Source organism: Engystomops pustulosus, chromosome 8 (assembly GCF_040894005.1).
Source record: "Engystomops pustulosus chromosome 8, aEngPut4.maternal, whole genome shotgun sequence".
NCBI classification, from domain to species: domain Eukaryota; kingdom Metazoa; phylum Chordata; class Amphibia; order Anura; family Leptodactylidae; genus Engystomops; species Engystomops pustulosus.
Genome location: NC_092418.1, coordinates 104993754 through 105008782, shown reverse-complemented (window position 1 = coordinate 105008782; position 15029 = coordinate 104993754). Strand labels below are relative to the sequence as shown.

Genomic DNA, 15029 nt, shown 5'->3' with positions numbered 1-15029 from the left:
GCACAGGGGGGGACACAATATACTGGGGCACAGTGGGGGACACAATATACTGGGGCACAGGGGGCGACACAATATACTGGGGCACAGGGGGGGACACAATATACTGGGGCACAGTGGGGGACACAATATACTGGGGCACAGGGGGGGACACAATATACTGGGGCACAGGGGGGGACACAATATACTGGGGCACAGTGGGGGACACAATATACTGGGCCACAGGGGGGGACACAATATACTGGGCCACAGGGGGGGACACAATATACTGCGGCACAGGGGGGGACAGATAACATGGGGGCAAAAGGGGGTACACAATATACTGGAGCACAGGGGGGGACAAATAACATGGGGGCACAGGGGGGGACACAAGATGCTGGGGCATATAGAGAGCACCATAACATGGGGGGAACCCAGGACTATGAGGGACAAGTGGGGACAGAAACTACTGGGGTTCAGGTGAGTGCACAGGACAATGGGGGGCAGCAGGGCAGTACATTGCTCCCTGCCACTATCTCTGGGCAGAGGGAACCCCCTGACCTGGGGCCCCGGGGTTCACACACACCCCTGTTAGAGGGGCAGATAGAGAGTGTGCAGGACACGTGGTACCCCATAATTGTGCTGCTCCCCGTAGAACAGACAAAATTCATATTAAAGATTGAGAAATATTTCACATCCAAGACTCGATCAGGAGGAGGAGGAAACTGCAAAGTGACGAAGATCGATCCATCCACTTACCGCGTCTACTTCCAGGACCAAGAGGGTGAGAACTGCCCCTGCACCCCACTGGGGGGAACCCTAATGTACAACCCAAGGGCCCATATATACTCCTGATCAGTCCCATGTATCCCCCCATGTACACCTCAGCGGAGCAGTCCTGTTTATCCCCCCACATGTATACCCCAGCGGAGCAGTCCCATATATCCCCCTGTATACTCCCTAGAGAAGAGGTCCCATGTATCCCCCATGTACACCCCAGAGGAGCAGTCCCATGTACCCCCCCATGTACACCCCAGAGGAGCAGTCCCATGCACCCCCCCTCCCATGTACACCCCAGAGGCGCAGTCCTATGAATCCCCCCATGTACTCCCCAGAGGAGCAGTCCCATGTGTCCCCTGTATACACCCTAGAGGAGCAGTCCCATGTATCCCCTATGTACACCCCAGAGGAGCAGTCCCATGTATCCCCTGTATACACCCCAGAGGAGCAGTCCCATGTGTCCCCTGTATACACCCTAGAGGAGCAGTCCCATGTATCCCCTATGTACACCCCAGAGGAGCAGTCCCATGTATCCCCTGTATACACCCCAGAGGAGCAGTCCCATGTATCCCCCACATATACACCCCAGAGGAGCAGTCCCATGTATCCCCTGTATACACCCCAGAGGAGCAGTCCCATGTATCCCCTATGTACACCCCAGAGGAGCAGTCCCATGTATCCCCTGTATACACCCTAGAGGAGCAGTCCCATGTATCCCCTATGTACACCCCAGAGGAGCAGTCCCATGCACCCCCCCTCCCATGTACACCCCAGAGGTCCCATGTACCCCCCCCCCCATGTACACCCCAGAGGAGCAGTCCCATGTATCCCCTGTATACACCCCAGAGGAGCAGTCCCATGTATACCCTGTATACACCCCAGAGGAGCAGTCCCATGTATCCCCCTGTATACACCCCAGAGGAGCAGTCCCATGTATCCTCTGTATACACCCCAGAGGAGCAGTCCCATGTATCCCTTGTATACACCCCAGAGAAGCAATCCCATGTATCCCCTGTATACACCCCAGAGGAGCAGTCCCATGTATCCCCCTATGTACACTCAGAGGAGCAGTCCCATGTATCCCTTGTATACAACCCAGAGGAGCAGTCCCGTGTATCCCCCTGTATACAACCCAGAGGAGCAGCCCATGTATCCCCTGTATACACCCCAGAGGAGCAGTCCGTGTATCTCCTCACATGTATACCGCAGCGGAGCAGTCCTGTGTATCCCTTGTATACAACCCAGAGGAGCAGTCCCGTGTATCCCCCTGTATACAACCCAGAGGAGCAGCCCATGTATCCCCCTGTATACACCCCAGAGGAGCAGTCCCATGTATCCCCCTATGTACACCCCAGAGGAGCAGTCCCATGTATCCCCTGTATACACCCCAGAGGAGCAGTCCGTGTATCTCCTCACATGTATACCGCAGCGGAGCAGTCCTGTGTATCCCTTGTATACACCCCAGAGGAGCAGTCCCATGTATCCCCCTGTATACACCCCAGAGGAGCAGTCCCATGTATCCCCCTGTATACACCCCAGAGGATCAGTCCCATGTATCCCCCTATGTACACCCCAGAGGAGCAGTCCCATGTATCCCCAGTATACACCCCAGAGGAGCAGTCCCATGTATCCCCCACATATACACCCCAGAGGAGCAGTCTCATGTATCCCCCTGTATACACCCCAGAGGAGCAGTCCCATGTATCCCCCACATATATACCCCAGAGGAGCAGTCCAATGTATCCCCCCATGTACACCCCAGAGGAGCAGTCCCATGTATCCCCCAATGTACACCCCAGTGGAGCAGTCCCATGTATCCCCCTGTATACACCCCAGAGGAGCAGTCCCATGTTTCCCCCCATGTATACCCCAGAGGAGCAGTCCCATGTATCCCCTGTATACACCCCAGAGGAGCAGTCCCATGTATCCCCAGGTGTACACCCCAGTGGAGCAGTCCCATGTATCCCCCACATATACACCCCAGAGGAGCAGTCCTGTGTATCCCCCCAAATGTATACCCCTGAGGAGCAGTCCCATGTATCCCCCTGTATACACCCCTGAGGAGAAGTCCCATGTATCCCCCTGTATACACCCCAGAGGAGCAGTCCCATGTATCCCCCTATGTACACCCCAGAGGAGCAGTCCCATGTATCCCCTGTATACACCCCAGAGGAGCAGTCCCATGTATCCCCTGTATACACCCCAGAGGAGGAGTCCCGTGTATCTCCTCACATGTATACCGCAGCGGAGCAGTCCTGTGTATCCCCCACATATACACCCCAGAGGAGCAGTCCCATTTTCCCCTGACATGTATACACCCCAGAGGAGCAGTCCTGTGTATCCCCCCAGATGCGGCACAGATCCTCGACATCTATGTATTTCTTGTCTTTTTAGCTCGGGACAGAGTGCTGAAGAAGGATCATAAGATAGAAGACCTGTCCGTTCAGGTCATGGCGGAGGAAGACGTGATGGTTGAGGATGTCACCCGCACCCACCAGACCTCCAGGGCAACAAAGACTGTGGATCAGTTCACTGAAAACAGGAGACAAAAACATAACACAGATCTGGCCTGTCCCGAACTTTCAGAGGTCAACGACAGGTCTGGGACACACCAGACTGGAGCCCTTCCGGAGGATAGGAGCTTCCCGGAGGTGGGCACCATCTCTACTTATCAGGGGAATATAACTGGGACACGTTATAGTGGAGACACAAGCTGCAGTAATGGGTGGCAGTAGCTGTGCTGTTCAGGGGCAGCCTATGAGGTACAGACCTAACCAGCCGCACCTCCCTGCCCCTGAGGGCCATAGAGCCTTTACCTCCTAGTGTCTGTCTCCATGGGGTTGGGTATGTTCTCTGCTCAATGGTGGTTTCTTCTCACTCGCCTTTTTTTTTACTTTTCAGATATTTTTTGACACATGTACAAAGCTGAACGTAGACATGTTCCCACGTGACATCTTACAGGAAATCAGACACAGGTTTCCATCTCTGAAAATTCTGAAAGAACACGGCGTCGAAATTAGAGGAAGCTATAAGGAAATCGAAAAGCTGCATAAATTTCTGGAGGCGAAGCTCGGAGGAGACGTCCATGATGAGGAGCCCATGGAGCAAGGAGGAGACGACTGCCTGAACCTCACAACAGCCCTATATGAATATATCACTGACATCTACAAGGAGGAGGTGGCCCAGATAGAGGGTCGCTGTCATGTGCAGATCACAGAGGTCAGGAGATCCCGGGGCTCGTCTTATATCACAATGAAACCTCGGGGACAAGATTCCTCAGTGGACAAAGCTATGAAAAACTTTACTATTCAGGTTCAGGCTATAACCAAGGACTGGAGTCAGAAGGAAGTCCCATTGTCCACCATGAAAGCTTCACTAGAAGACACCAGATCCTTCATGAAGGAACGTCACAAGACCTCCGTCATAGTGGACGGAAATCGCTTAATTCTTCGTGGACCTGAACGGGAACTGCCTCTGGCAGAGGAGGCTTTACAGAAGGGAGCGATCGGATCCCTGCTCCCTCGCAGAGTCATAACCATCTCATCCAAGGATTCGCGGAGCGAGGTGCTGGTAGATGCTAGGCACATGGACATCCTGAAGAAATTAAAGTCCAGAGAGATTGAGGATCTCCAGCAGAAGTACAGCGTGAGGATGGAGGAAAAGGGCAAAGACAGAAATGTTATTGTCTCATTCAGAGCGATGAACGGAGGCCTTAACCTGGGGGCACACGCCTGCCACAGCTTCACCAACCTCCTCCATGGCACCATCACGAACCTGCAGAGCAAAACCATCAAGGCAAACCTGGAAATCGATGCAGAAAAGCTCAATCAGTTCCGTATGAGGCTGCAGAGGGGCGGTGTGGATGTTATCCTGGAGCATGACAAGGGCTCCATCATCCTCATCACTTCTCCAGTCCTTCTGGAGTTTGCTGAAGAGAAGCTGCAGAAGTTCTTAAGGAACCCAGATGCCCAGGAAGCCCCTGGGACCTCCACTGAGGAGGCCATGGACACTAGTAAGCCAACGGATAGAAAGACGAGTGCCGAAGAGGACGAGCAGTGTCCCATCTGCCTGGACCAGATGAAAAACAAGAAAGTTCTTCCAAAATGTAAACATGAATTCTGTGCCAAATGTCTCCAGAAAAGTTTAGACATGAAGCCAGTGTGCCCGGTGTGTGCTGCCCCCTATGGTGTGGTCATAGGAAACCAGCCTGAGGGAACTATGACGAATAGAGCCTACAGCTCAAGTCTTCCTGGATATTCTGGGTGTGGAACCATAGAAATCAATTATCACATCCCAGGGGGGATACAGCAGGTGAGTGCGGGCAGGGAAGAGCCCCCAGGGGCACTGCTTAAACATGGGGTCCAGGAGCAGTGTCTCATTGGCTTCTCTTGGTAAAGAGCTTCATATTGCAGGGTCCTATTAATTGACACTCAGTTGTCAGACCTTTACAGATCCTTACAACACGTCATTGGGCTCAGTGATGTTTTGGGTTCCTCTAAGGCTTCAGGTTACTAGATCCGCAGGTGTCGGATGTCATGTACAGTGGGGAAAATATTTGATTCTCTGATGATTTTGCAAGTTTTCCCCCGCTACAATGAATGGAGCCGCCTGTAATTATCGTAGGTGACTTCACCTGTTAGAGACAGAAATATGCAGATTATTTCTATCATACAATGTTCTTTTGTAGATTTTTTTAGGTTCTGTCTCTCACAGGTAAAGTGACATCCAATGTAAATCACAGACCTCTCCATTATTGTAGGTGAATTAGAGTATCAGTTATTTCCCTAGTCGTCTGCTCAGAGTCTACTATGTGTGTACTATGTGCAGTGTCCTGTGTATTGTGCATGGGGGGGGAGTACAATGTGCAGTGTGGTGTGCACTATGTGCAGTGTGTACCATGTGCAGTGTAGTGTGTACCATGTGCAGTGTCTTGTGTACTATGTGCAGTGTCTTGTGTACTATGTGCAGTGTCTTGTGTACTATGTGCAGTGTCCTGTGTACTATGTGCAGTGTAGTGTGTACTATGTGCAGTGTCTTGTGTACTATGTGCAGTGTGTACTATGTGCAGTGTGTACTATGTGCAGTGTGTACTATGTGCAGCGTCCTGAGTTCTGTGCAGGGGGGTTGTACTTTGTGCAGGGTGTGTACTATGTGCAGGGGGTGTACTATGTGCAGGGGGTGTGTACTATGTGCAGGGGGTGTGTACTATGTGCAGGGGGTGTGTACTATGTGCAGGGGGTGTACTATGTGCAGGGGGTGCGTACTATGTGCAGGGGGTGCGTACTATGTGCAGGGGGTGCGTACTATGTGCAGGGGGTGCGTACTATGTGCAGGATGTGTACTATGTGCAGGGGGTGCGTACTATGTGCAGGGGGTGCGTACTATGTGCAGGATGTGTACTATGTGCAGGGGGTGTGTACTATGTGCAGGGGGGTGAACTATGTGCAGGGGGGTGTACTACGTGCAGGGGGGTGTACTACGTGCAGGTGGGTGTACTACGTGCGGGGTGTGTACTGTGTGCGAGGGGGTGTTCTATGTGCAGGGGAGTGTACTATGTGCAGGGGGGGTGTACTATGTGCAGTGTCCTGTCTAGTGTGCAGGGGGGAGTGTACTATGCGCAGTGTGTAATATGTGCAGTGTCCTGTGTAGTGTGCAGGGGGGTGTACTATGTGCAGTGTCCTGTCTAGTGTGCCGTGGGGTGTACTATGTGCAGTGTCCTGTCTAGTGTGCAGGGGGGGGGTGTACCAAGTGCAGCGTGTGTGTACCATGTGCAGGGGAGTGTACTATGTGCAGGGGGGGTGTACTATGTGCAGTGTCCTGTCTAGTGTGCAGGGGGGAGTGTACTATGCGCAGTGTGTAATATGTGCAGTGTCCTGTGTAGTGTGCAGGGGGGTGTACTATGTGCAGTGTCCTGTCTAGTGTGCCGTGGGGTGTACTATGTGCAGTGTCCTGTCTAGTGTGCAGGGGGGGGTGTACCAAGTGCAGGGTGTGTGTACCATGTGCAGGGTGTGTACTATGTGCAGTGTCCTGTGTAGTGTGCAGGGTGGGTGTACTATGTGCAGTGTGTAATATGTGCAGTGTCCTGCGTAGTGTGCAGTGGGGGTCTACTATGTGCAGGGTGTGTACTATGTGATGTACAGGGGGTGTACTATGTGCAGTGACCCGTCTAGTGTGCAGGGGGTGTGTACCATGTGCAGGGGGATGTACTATGTGCAGTGTGTACTATGTACAGTGTAGTGTTCAGGGGTGGTGTACTATGTGCAGTGCCCTGTCTAGTGTGCAGGGGGGGGGGGATACTATGTTCAGGGTGTACTATGTGTAGTGTGCAGGGGGTGTGTACTATGTGCAGGGAGTGTACTATGTGCAGGGGGTGTACTATGTGCAGGGGGGATACTATGTGCAGGGTGTGTACTATGTGCAGGGTGTGTACTATGTGCAGGGGGTGTGTACTATGTGCAGGGGGAGTGTACTATGTGCAGGGGGGTATACTATGTGCAGGGGGTGTACTATGTGCAGGGGGGTGTGTACTATGTGCAGGGGGTGTGTACTATGTGCAGGGGGTGTGTACTATGTGCAGGCGGGTATACTATGTGCAGGGGGGTATACCATGTGCAGGGGGTGTACTATGTGCAGGGGGTGTACTATGTGCAATGTGTACTATGTACAGCGTCCTGTGTAGTGTTCAGGGGTGGTGTACTATGTACAGCGTCCTGTGTAGTGTTCAGGGGTGGTGTACTATGTGCAGTGTCCTGTGTTGTGTGCAGGGGTGGTGTACTATGTGCAGTGTCCTGTGTTGTGTGCAGGGGTGGTGTACCATGTTCAGTGTCCTGTGTAGAGTGCAAGAGGAGTGTACTATATTCAGTGTCCTGTTTAGTGTGCAGGGTGTGTACTATGTGCAGTGTATTGGGTGTGTACTATGTTGCAAGGTATTGAATGGGCTAGTAGGCTGCTAGATTTTGTGGAATATTGTGAATTCTTGGAGGGATGGTAGTCTCAGGAATTCAATGCAGCCAAGTCGTCAATCAAGCAGTGCGTTGAAACCACCAATGCACAGTTAGGCACAGTTCAATGGTAGAAATCAGATTTCTAGGTTCAGAGGAAGAGAAGGAGAATAAGAAAAGCAAGTTATTGTGGTGACCTACATGGGGCAGTCTGTGCGCTAGACACGTAGCTTGCCAAGAGAGCGCGTGGACTGCCGCGACATGGGACTTGTGAATGTGGTTATCTGACCAAGTAGTAAAGGAACAAGTGCGTCATTAGCAAACAAACATTACTCCAACAGAAATGGGAACATAGCAGGAAGGGAGGGCTGGGGATAGAGGTAAGGAATTAGGATACTCATCAGTCCTAGATGAAAAAGCTTAGACAGTCATGGAGCAATGACGGAGCGCTATATGATGACTGCAATGATGGTTTTATCATTTCTCTTATACAGAAAGACCACCCTAACCCTGGGAAGCGATTCTCCGGCACGGACCGCAGGGCGTACTTACCCGATAACCAGGAGGGCAGGGAGGTCCTGTGTCTGCTCTCGACAGCCTTCAAACAGAAGCTGATCTTCACTGTGGGAGAGTCTCGCACCACAGGAGCTAAAGATACAGTGACCTGGAACGATATCCATCACAAAACCAACACCACAGGGGGCCCAGCAGGGTAAGAGGGGGGTGAGGGTCATGTAAGGAGCCTGAGCTGTCTGTAGTAGATGTGGTAGATGCCTCAGGGCACGGACATAGGTGGACCCCAGGAGCAGGTGGATGGGTTACAGCTCCAGCAGATGGCCCTATATACAGACCCTCAGATATGAGGGTAACCATATATAGAGAGTACATGGTTAATGAGATTGGAGAGCTGCATATAGGGGGTCCTGTTGTGGTCCGGTGGTTTAGATGCCTCATCTTATTTGGATCACTGTCTACCTCTCTCTTGTAGGTTTGGGTACCCGGATCCAGATTATCTGAAACGTGTCCGTGACGAGCTGAAAGCCAAAGGCGTTGAATGACCTAGAGCTGACGAGACGTCCTGTGATAAGGGGGATCAGATCATTTTAGGTTCTTGGCTTCTACCCGACTTTCCAGCTCAACTTCCGACTGAAGATAAAATATCACACGACGTCACATCATATTACGCCGTGCGGTTTATTTATAGGGGACAATGTGGTGCCTGGCCGGGAATGATATCAGGGTTTTATTCATATGATTCTTAGATACTTGTGATGGGAGACTCTGGACACATGGATATCACTCCCATCATCCATGACCTCATAACAGAGAGTAACCCCTAGAGAGCTTCCAATCTTCACTTCTCCTAGGAGGTTGGGGTCGACTCCTGTCAGAATCAGTAGGGATGGGTGACCCCTATGAGGGTTGAGCTTATAGGGCAGAGTCCCAGCTGTCTCCATCCGAGGAGTGATGTGCATGGATAGAGTCTCCCACTCACAATTGCTTACATTTTGTTGATGAGGAAAATTATCTGATTACTGCTGCTGCACTTCTACAAATCTGAATAAAAATTATACCCTCCTTAAAACAAACAGATTGATGCAAATTTTGTGCTTTTAGCCCTTTTCTTTCTAACATTTCTGTTCTTAAGCTACTTGTCACAAATCCCCCTCAGCAGCAGTGAAGTAGACGGAGTCAACCTCTTCCTGTTTTGCCCACTTTTCCCATGATGCCTTGTGTCAATAAGTAATTTAGCAGAAAATACAGTATAAGGCTGGAAAAAGACGCAAGTCCATCAAGTCCAACCTTTAAGGATTAAATAAATGTTTTATCCCCATAACCCGTGATATTTTTTCTCTCCATTAAGTCATCCAGGCCTCTCCTGAACATGTACATAGAGTCCGCCATAACAACCTCCTGCGGCAGAGAGTTCCATAGTCTCACTGCTCTTACAGTAAAGAACCTTTGTCTATGGTGATGGTAGAACCTCCTCTCCTCTAGGCGTAGAGGATGTCCCCTGTCTATGCTGATGATAGAACCTCCTCTCCTCTAGGTGTAGAGGATGCCCCCTGTCTATGGTGATGGTAGAACCTCCTCTCCTCTAGGTGTAGAGGATGCCCCCTGTCTATGGTGATGGTAGAACCTCCCCTCCTCTAGGTGTAGAGGATGCCTCCTGTCTATGGTGATGGTAGAACCTCCTCTCCTCTACGTGTAGAGGATGCCCCCTGTCTATGGTGATGGTAGAATCGCCTCTCCTCTAGGTGTAGAGGATGCCCCTGTCTATGGTGATGGTAGAATCGCCTCTCCTCTAGGTGTAGAGGATGCCCCTGTCTATGGTGATGGTAGAATCGCCTCTCCTCTAGGTGTAGAGGATGTCCCCTGTCTATGGTGATGGTAGAACCTCCTCTCCTCTACGTGTAGAGGATGCCCCCTGTCTATGGTGATGATAGAACCTCCTCTCCTCTAGGTGTAGAGGATGCACCCTGTCTATGGTGATGATAGAACCTCCTCTCCTCTAGGAGTAGAGGATGCCCCCTGTCTATGGTGATGGTAGAACCTCCTCTCCTCTAGGTGTAGAGGATACCCCCTGTCTATGGTGATGGTAGAACCTCCTCTCCTCTAGGTGTAGAGGATGCCCCCTGTCTATGGTGATGGTAGAACCTCCTCTCCTCTAGGTGTAGAGGATGCCCCCTGTCTATGGTGATGATAGAACCTCCTCTCCTCTAGGTGTAGAGGATGCCCCCTGTCTATGGTGATGGTAGAACCTCCTCTCCTCTAGGTGTAGAGGATGTCCCCTGTCTATGGTGATGGTAGAACCCCCTCTCCTCTAGGTGTAGAGGATTCCCCCTGTCTATGGTGAGGGTAGAACCTCCTCTCCTCTAGGTGTAGAGGATGCTCCCTGTCTATGGTGATGGTAGAACCTCCTCTCCTCTAGGTGTAGAGGATGCCCCCTGTCTATGGTGAGGGTAGAACCTCCTCTCCTCTAGGTGTAGAGGATGCCCCTGTCTATGGTGGTGGTAGAACCTCCTCTCCTCTAGGCGTAAAGGATGCCCCCTGTCTATGGGGAGGGTAGAACCTCCTCTCCTCTAGGTGTAGAGGATGCTCCCTGTCTATGGTGATGGTAGAACCTCCTCTCCTCTAGGCGTAAAGGATGCCCCCTGTCTATGGTGATGATAGAACCTCCTCTCCTCTAGGTGTAGAGGAGGCCCCCTGTCTATGGTGATGGTAGAACCTCCTCTCCTCTAGGTGTAGAGGATGCCCCCTGTCTATGGTGAGGGTAGAACCTCCTCTCCTCTAGGTGTAGAGGATGCCCCCTGTCTATGGTGATGGTAGAACCTCCTCTCCTCTAGGCGTAAAGGATGCCCCCTGTCTATGGTGATGATAGAACCTCCTCTCCTCTAGGTGTAGAGGAGGCCCCCTGTCTATGGTGATGGTAGAACCCCCTCTCCTCTAGGTGTAGAGGATGCCCCCTGTCTATGGTGAGGGTAGAACCTCCTCTCCTCTAGGTGTAGAGGATGCCCCCTGTCTATGGTGAGGGTAGAACCTCCTCTCCTCTAGGTGTAGAGGATGCCCCCTGTCTATGGTGATGGTAGAACCGCCTCTCCTCTAGGTGTAGAGGATGCCCCCTGTCTATGGTGATGGTAGAATCACCTCTCCTCTAGGTGTAGAGGATGCCCCCTGTCTATGGTGATGGTAGAAGCACCTCTCCTCTAGGTGTAGAGGATGCCCCCTGTCTATGGTGATGGTAGAACCTCCTCCCCTCTAGGTGTAGAGGATGCCCCCTGTCTATGGTGATGGTAGAATCGCCTCTCCTCTAGGTGTAGAGGATGCCCCCTGTCTATGGTGATGGTAGAACCTCCTCTCCTCTAGGTGTAGAGGATGCCCCCTGTCTATGGTGATGGTAGAATCGCCTCTCCTCTAGGTGTAGAGGATGCCCCCTGTCTATGGTGATGGTAGAACCTCCTCTCCTCTAGGTGTAGAGGATGCCCCCTGTCTATGGTGATAGTAGAACCTCCTCTCCTCTAGGTGTAGAGGATACCCCCAGTCTATGGTGATAGTAGAACCTCCTCTCGTCTAGGTGTAGAGGATGCCCCCTGTCTATGGTGATGGTAGAACCTCCTCTCCTCTATGTGTAGAGGATGCCCCCTGTCTATGGTGATGGTAGAATCGCCTCTCCTCTAGGTGTAGAGGATGTCCCCTGTCTATGGTGATGGTAGAACCTCCTCCCCTCTAGGTGTAGAGGGTGCCCCCTGTCTATGGTGATGGTAGAATCGCCTCTCCTCTAGGTGTAGAGGATGCCCCCTGTCTATGGTGATGGTAGAACCTCCTCTCCTCTAGGTGTAGAGGATGCCCCCTGTCTATGGTGATGATAGAACCTCCTCTCCTCTAGGTGTAGAGGATGCCCCCTGTCTATGGTGATGATAGAACCTCCTCTCCTCTAGGTGTAGAGGATGCCCCCTGTCTATGGTGATGATAGAACCTCCTCTCCTCTAGGTGTAGAGGATGCCCCCTGTCTATGGTGATGGTAGAACCTCCTCTCCTCTAGGTGTAGAGGATGCCCCCTGTCTATGGTGATGATAGAACCTCCTCTCCTCTAGGTGTAGAGGATGCCCCCTGTCTATGGTGATGATAGAACCTCCTCTCCTCTAGGTGTAGAGGATGCCCCCTGTCTATGGTGATGGTAGAATCGCCTCTCCTCTAGGTGTAGAGGATGCCCCCTGTCTATGGTGATGGTAGATCCTCCTCTCCTCTAGGTGTAGAGGATGCCCCCTGTCTATGTTGATGGTAGAACCTCCTCTCCTCTAGGTGTAGAGGATGCCCCTTGTCTATGGTGATGGTAGAACCGCCTCTCCTCTAGGTGTAGAGGATGCCCCCTGTCTATGGTGATGGTAGGACCTCCTCTCCTCTAGGTGTAGAGGATGCCCCCTGTCTATGGTGATGGTAGATCCTCCTCTCCTCTAGGTGTAGAGGATGCCCCCTGTCTATGGTGATGGTAGAACCTCCTCTCCTCTAGGTGTAGAGAATGCCCCTGTCTATGGTGATGATAGAACCCCTCTCCTCTAGGTGTAGAGAATGCCCCTGTCTATGGGGAGGGTAGAACCTCCTCTCCTCTAGGTGTAGAGGATGCTCCCTGTCTATGGTGATGGTAGAACCTCCTCTCCTCTAGGTGTAGAGGATGCTCCCTGTCTATGGTGATGATAGAACCTCCTCTTCTCTAGGTGTAGAGGATGCCCCCTGTCTATGGTGATGGTAGAACCTCCTCTTCTCTAGGTGTAGAGGATGCCCCCTGTCTATGGTGATGGTAGATCCTCCTCTCCTCTAGGTGTAGAGGATGCCCCCTGTCTATGGTGATGGTAGAATCGCCTCTCCTCTAGGTGTAGAGGATGCCCCCTGTCTATGGTGATGGCAGAACCACTTCTCCTCTTGGTGTAGAGGATGCCCACTGTCTATGGTGATGGCAGAATCGCCTCTCCTCTAGGTGTAGAGGATGCCCGCTGTCAATGGTGATGGTAGAACCACCTCTCCTCTAGGTGTAGAGGATGCCCCCTGTCTATGGTGATGGTAGAACCTCCTCCCCTCTAGGTGAAGAGGATGCCCCCTGTCTATGGTGATGGTAGATCCTCCTCCCCTCTAGGTGTAGAGGATGCCCCCTGTCTATGGTGATGGTAGAACCCCCTCTCCTCTAGGTGTAGAGGATGCCCCCTGTCTATGGTGATGGTAGAACCTCCTCTCCTCTAGGTGTAGAGGATGCCCCCTGTCTACGGTGATGGTAGAACCGCCTCTCCTCTAGGTGTAGAGGATGCCCCCTGTCTATGGTGATGGTAGAACCTCCTCTCCTCTAGGTGTAGAGGATGCCCCATGTCTATGGTGATGGTAGAACCTCCTCTCCTCTAGGTGTAGAGGATGCCCCCTGTCTATGGTGATGGAAGAACCGCCTCTCCTCTAGGTGTAGAGGATGCCCCCTGTCTATGGTGATGGTAGAACCCCCTCTCCTCTAGGTGTAGAGGATGCCCCCTGTCTATGGTGATGGTAGAACCTCCTCTCCTCTAGGTGTAGAGGATGCCCACTGTCTATGGTGATGGTAGAACCTCCTCTCCTCTAGGTGTAGAGCAGGGGTAGGGAACCTATGGCTCGGGAGCCAGATATGGCTCTTTTGTTAGCTGCATCTGGCTCTCAGGCAGCTATGGCTACCTATCTACTTGGGGGCATGTGCTGTGGCTACCTATCTGGTAGCCGCCGGTCTTTATAGGAACCCAGGAAGTGGGCAGCGCCAATCAGCAGGGCACTGGCCCTTTAAATAGGCGAGTGTCAGCGCGTGCTGGCCAGCCGGGATAGGAGCCAGAAAGTGGTGAGGGGCACGGGTGTGCCTGCGATCCGAGACCTAGATCGCAGGGGCATCCGTGACACTGGGACTACCTATCTACTGGGGGGAATGTGCATATGGTACGGCTCTTACAGAATAACATTTTAAAAAATGTGGCGTTCATGGCTCTCTCAGCCAAAAAGGTTCCTGACCCCTGGTGTAGAGGATGCCCTTGTCTATGGTGATGGTAGAACCTCCTCTCCTCTAGGTGTAGAGGATGTCCCCTGTCTATGTTGATGGTAGAACCTCCTCTAGGTGTAGAGGATGCCCCCTGTCTATGGTGATGGTAGAACCTCCTCTCCTCTAGGTGTAGAGGATGCCCCCTGTCTATGTTGATGGTAGAACCTCTTCTCCTCTAGGTGTAGAGCAGTCATGGCGAACCTATGGCACTGGTGCCAGAGGTGGCACTCAGAGCCCTTTCTGTGGGCACTCAGGCTATCAGCCCAGGACAGAGTTCATGAAACAGGAACATATCCATTAAATCTTCCTGCAGTCCTAGGAAACTTACGAGATGCTGCGCTCAGCACTATTTTACAGCAACACTTCATTGACTGTTTGGAACTGCTTGAAAAGTGAGAAGGTGTTGAAAGAACTGCATTATCTTTGGAGGTCCTCATTCTGGACCCACCATTCTTCCTAAACAGAGAGACCCTGAAGAGAAGCTACAATGATAGTCTGAATTTGCACACCTTGTTTCAACTGTATTTGTAGCCTTGGGCGGCTGATACAATTAAAGAAGTGGAAGAACAGGTAGCAATAATTAACTGCTTAAAATGCCACATTGGCACATCAGGGTAAATAAGTGGATTTTGGTTGGAGTTTGGGCACTCGGTCCTTAAAAGGTTCGCCATCACTGGTTTAGAGGATGCCCCTTGTCTATGGTGATGGTAGAACCGCCTCTCCTCTAGGTGTAGAGGATGCCCCCTGTCTATGGTGATGGTAGATCCTCCTCTCCTCTAGGTGTAGAGGAT

At 51.9% G+C, this 15029-nt stretch overlaps 1 protein-coding gene across 1 annotated transcript; it reads left to right on the top strand.

Annotated features, from left to right (window-relative positions):
• The first annotated feature begins 342 nt into the window (after nucleotides 1-342).
• Nucleotides 343-9305, top strand: DTX3L (deltex E3 ubiquitin ligase 3L). The gene is made up of 5 exons (XM_072122147.1): nucleotides 343-760; nucleotides 3151-3407; nucleotides 3658-5067; nucleotides 8192-8409; nucleotides 8686-9305. The coding sequence occupies exons 1-5, from the start codon at nucleotides 346-348 to the stop codon at nucleotides 8753-8755; spliced, it is 2370 nt and encodes a 789-aa protein (XP_071978248.1). The 5' UTR covers nucleotides 343-345; the 3' UTR covers nucleotides 8756-9305.
• Nucleotides 9306-15029: the final 5724 nt, after the last annotated feature.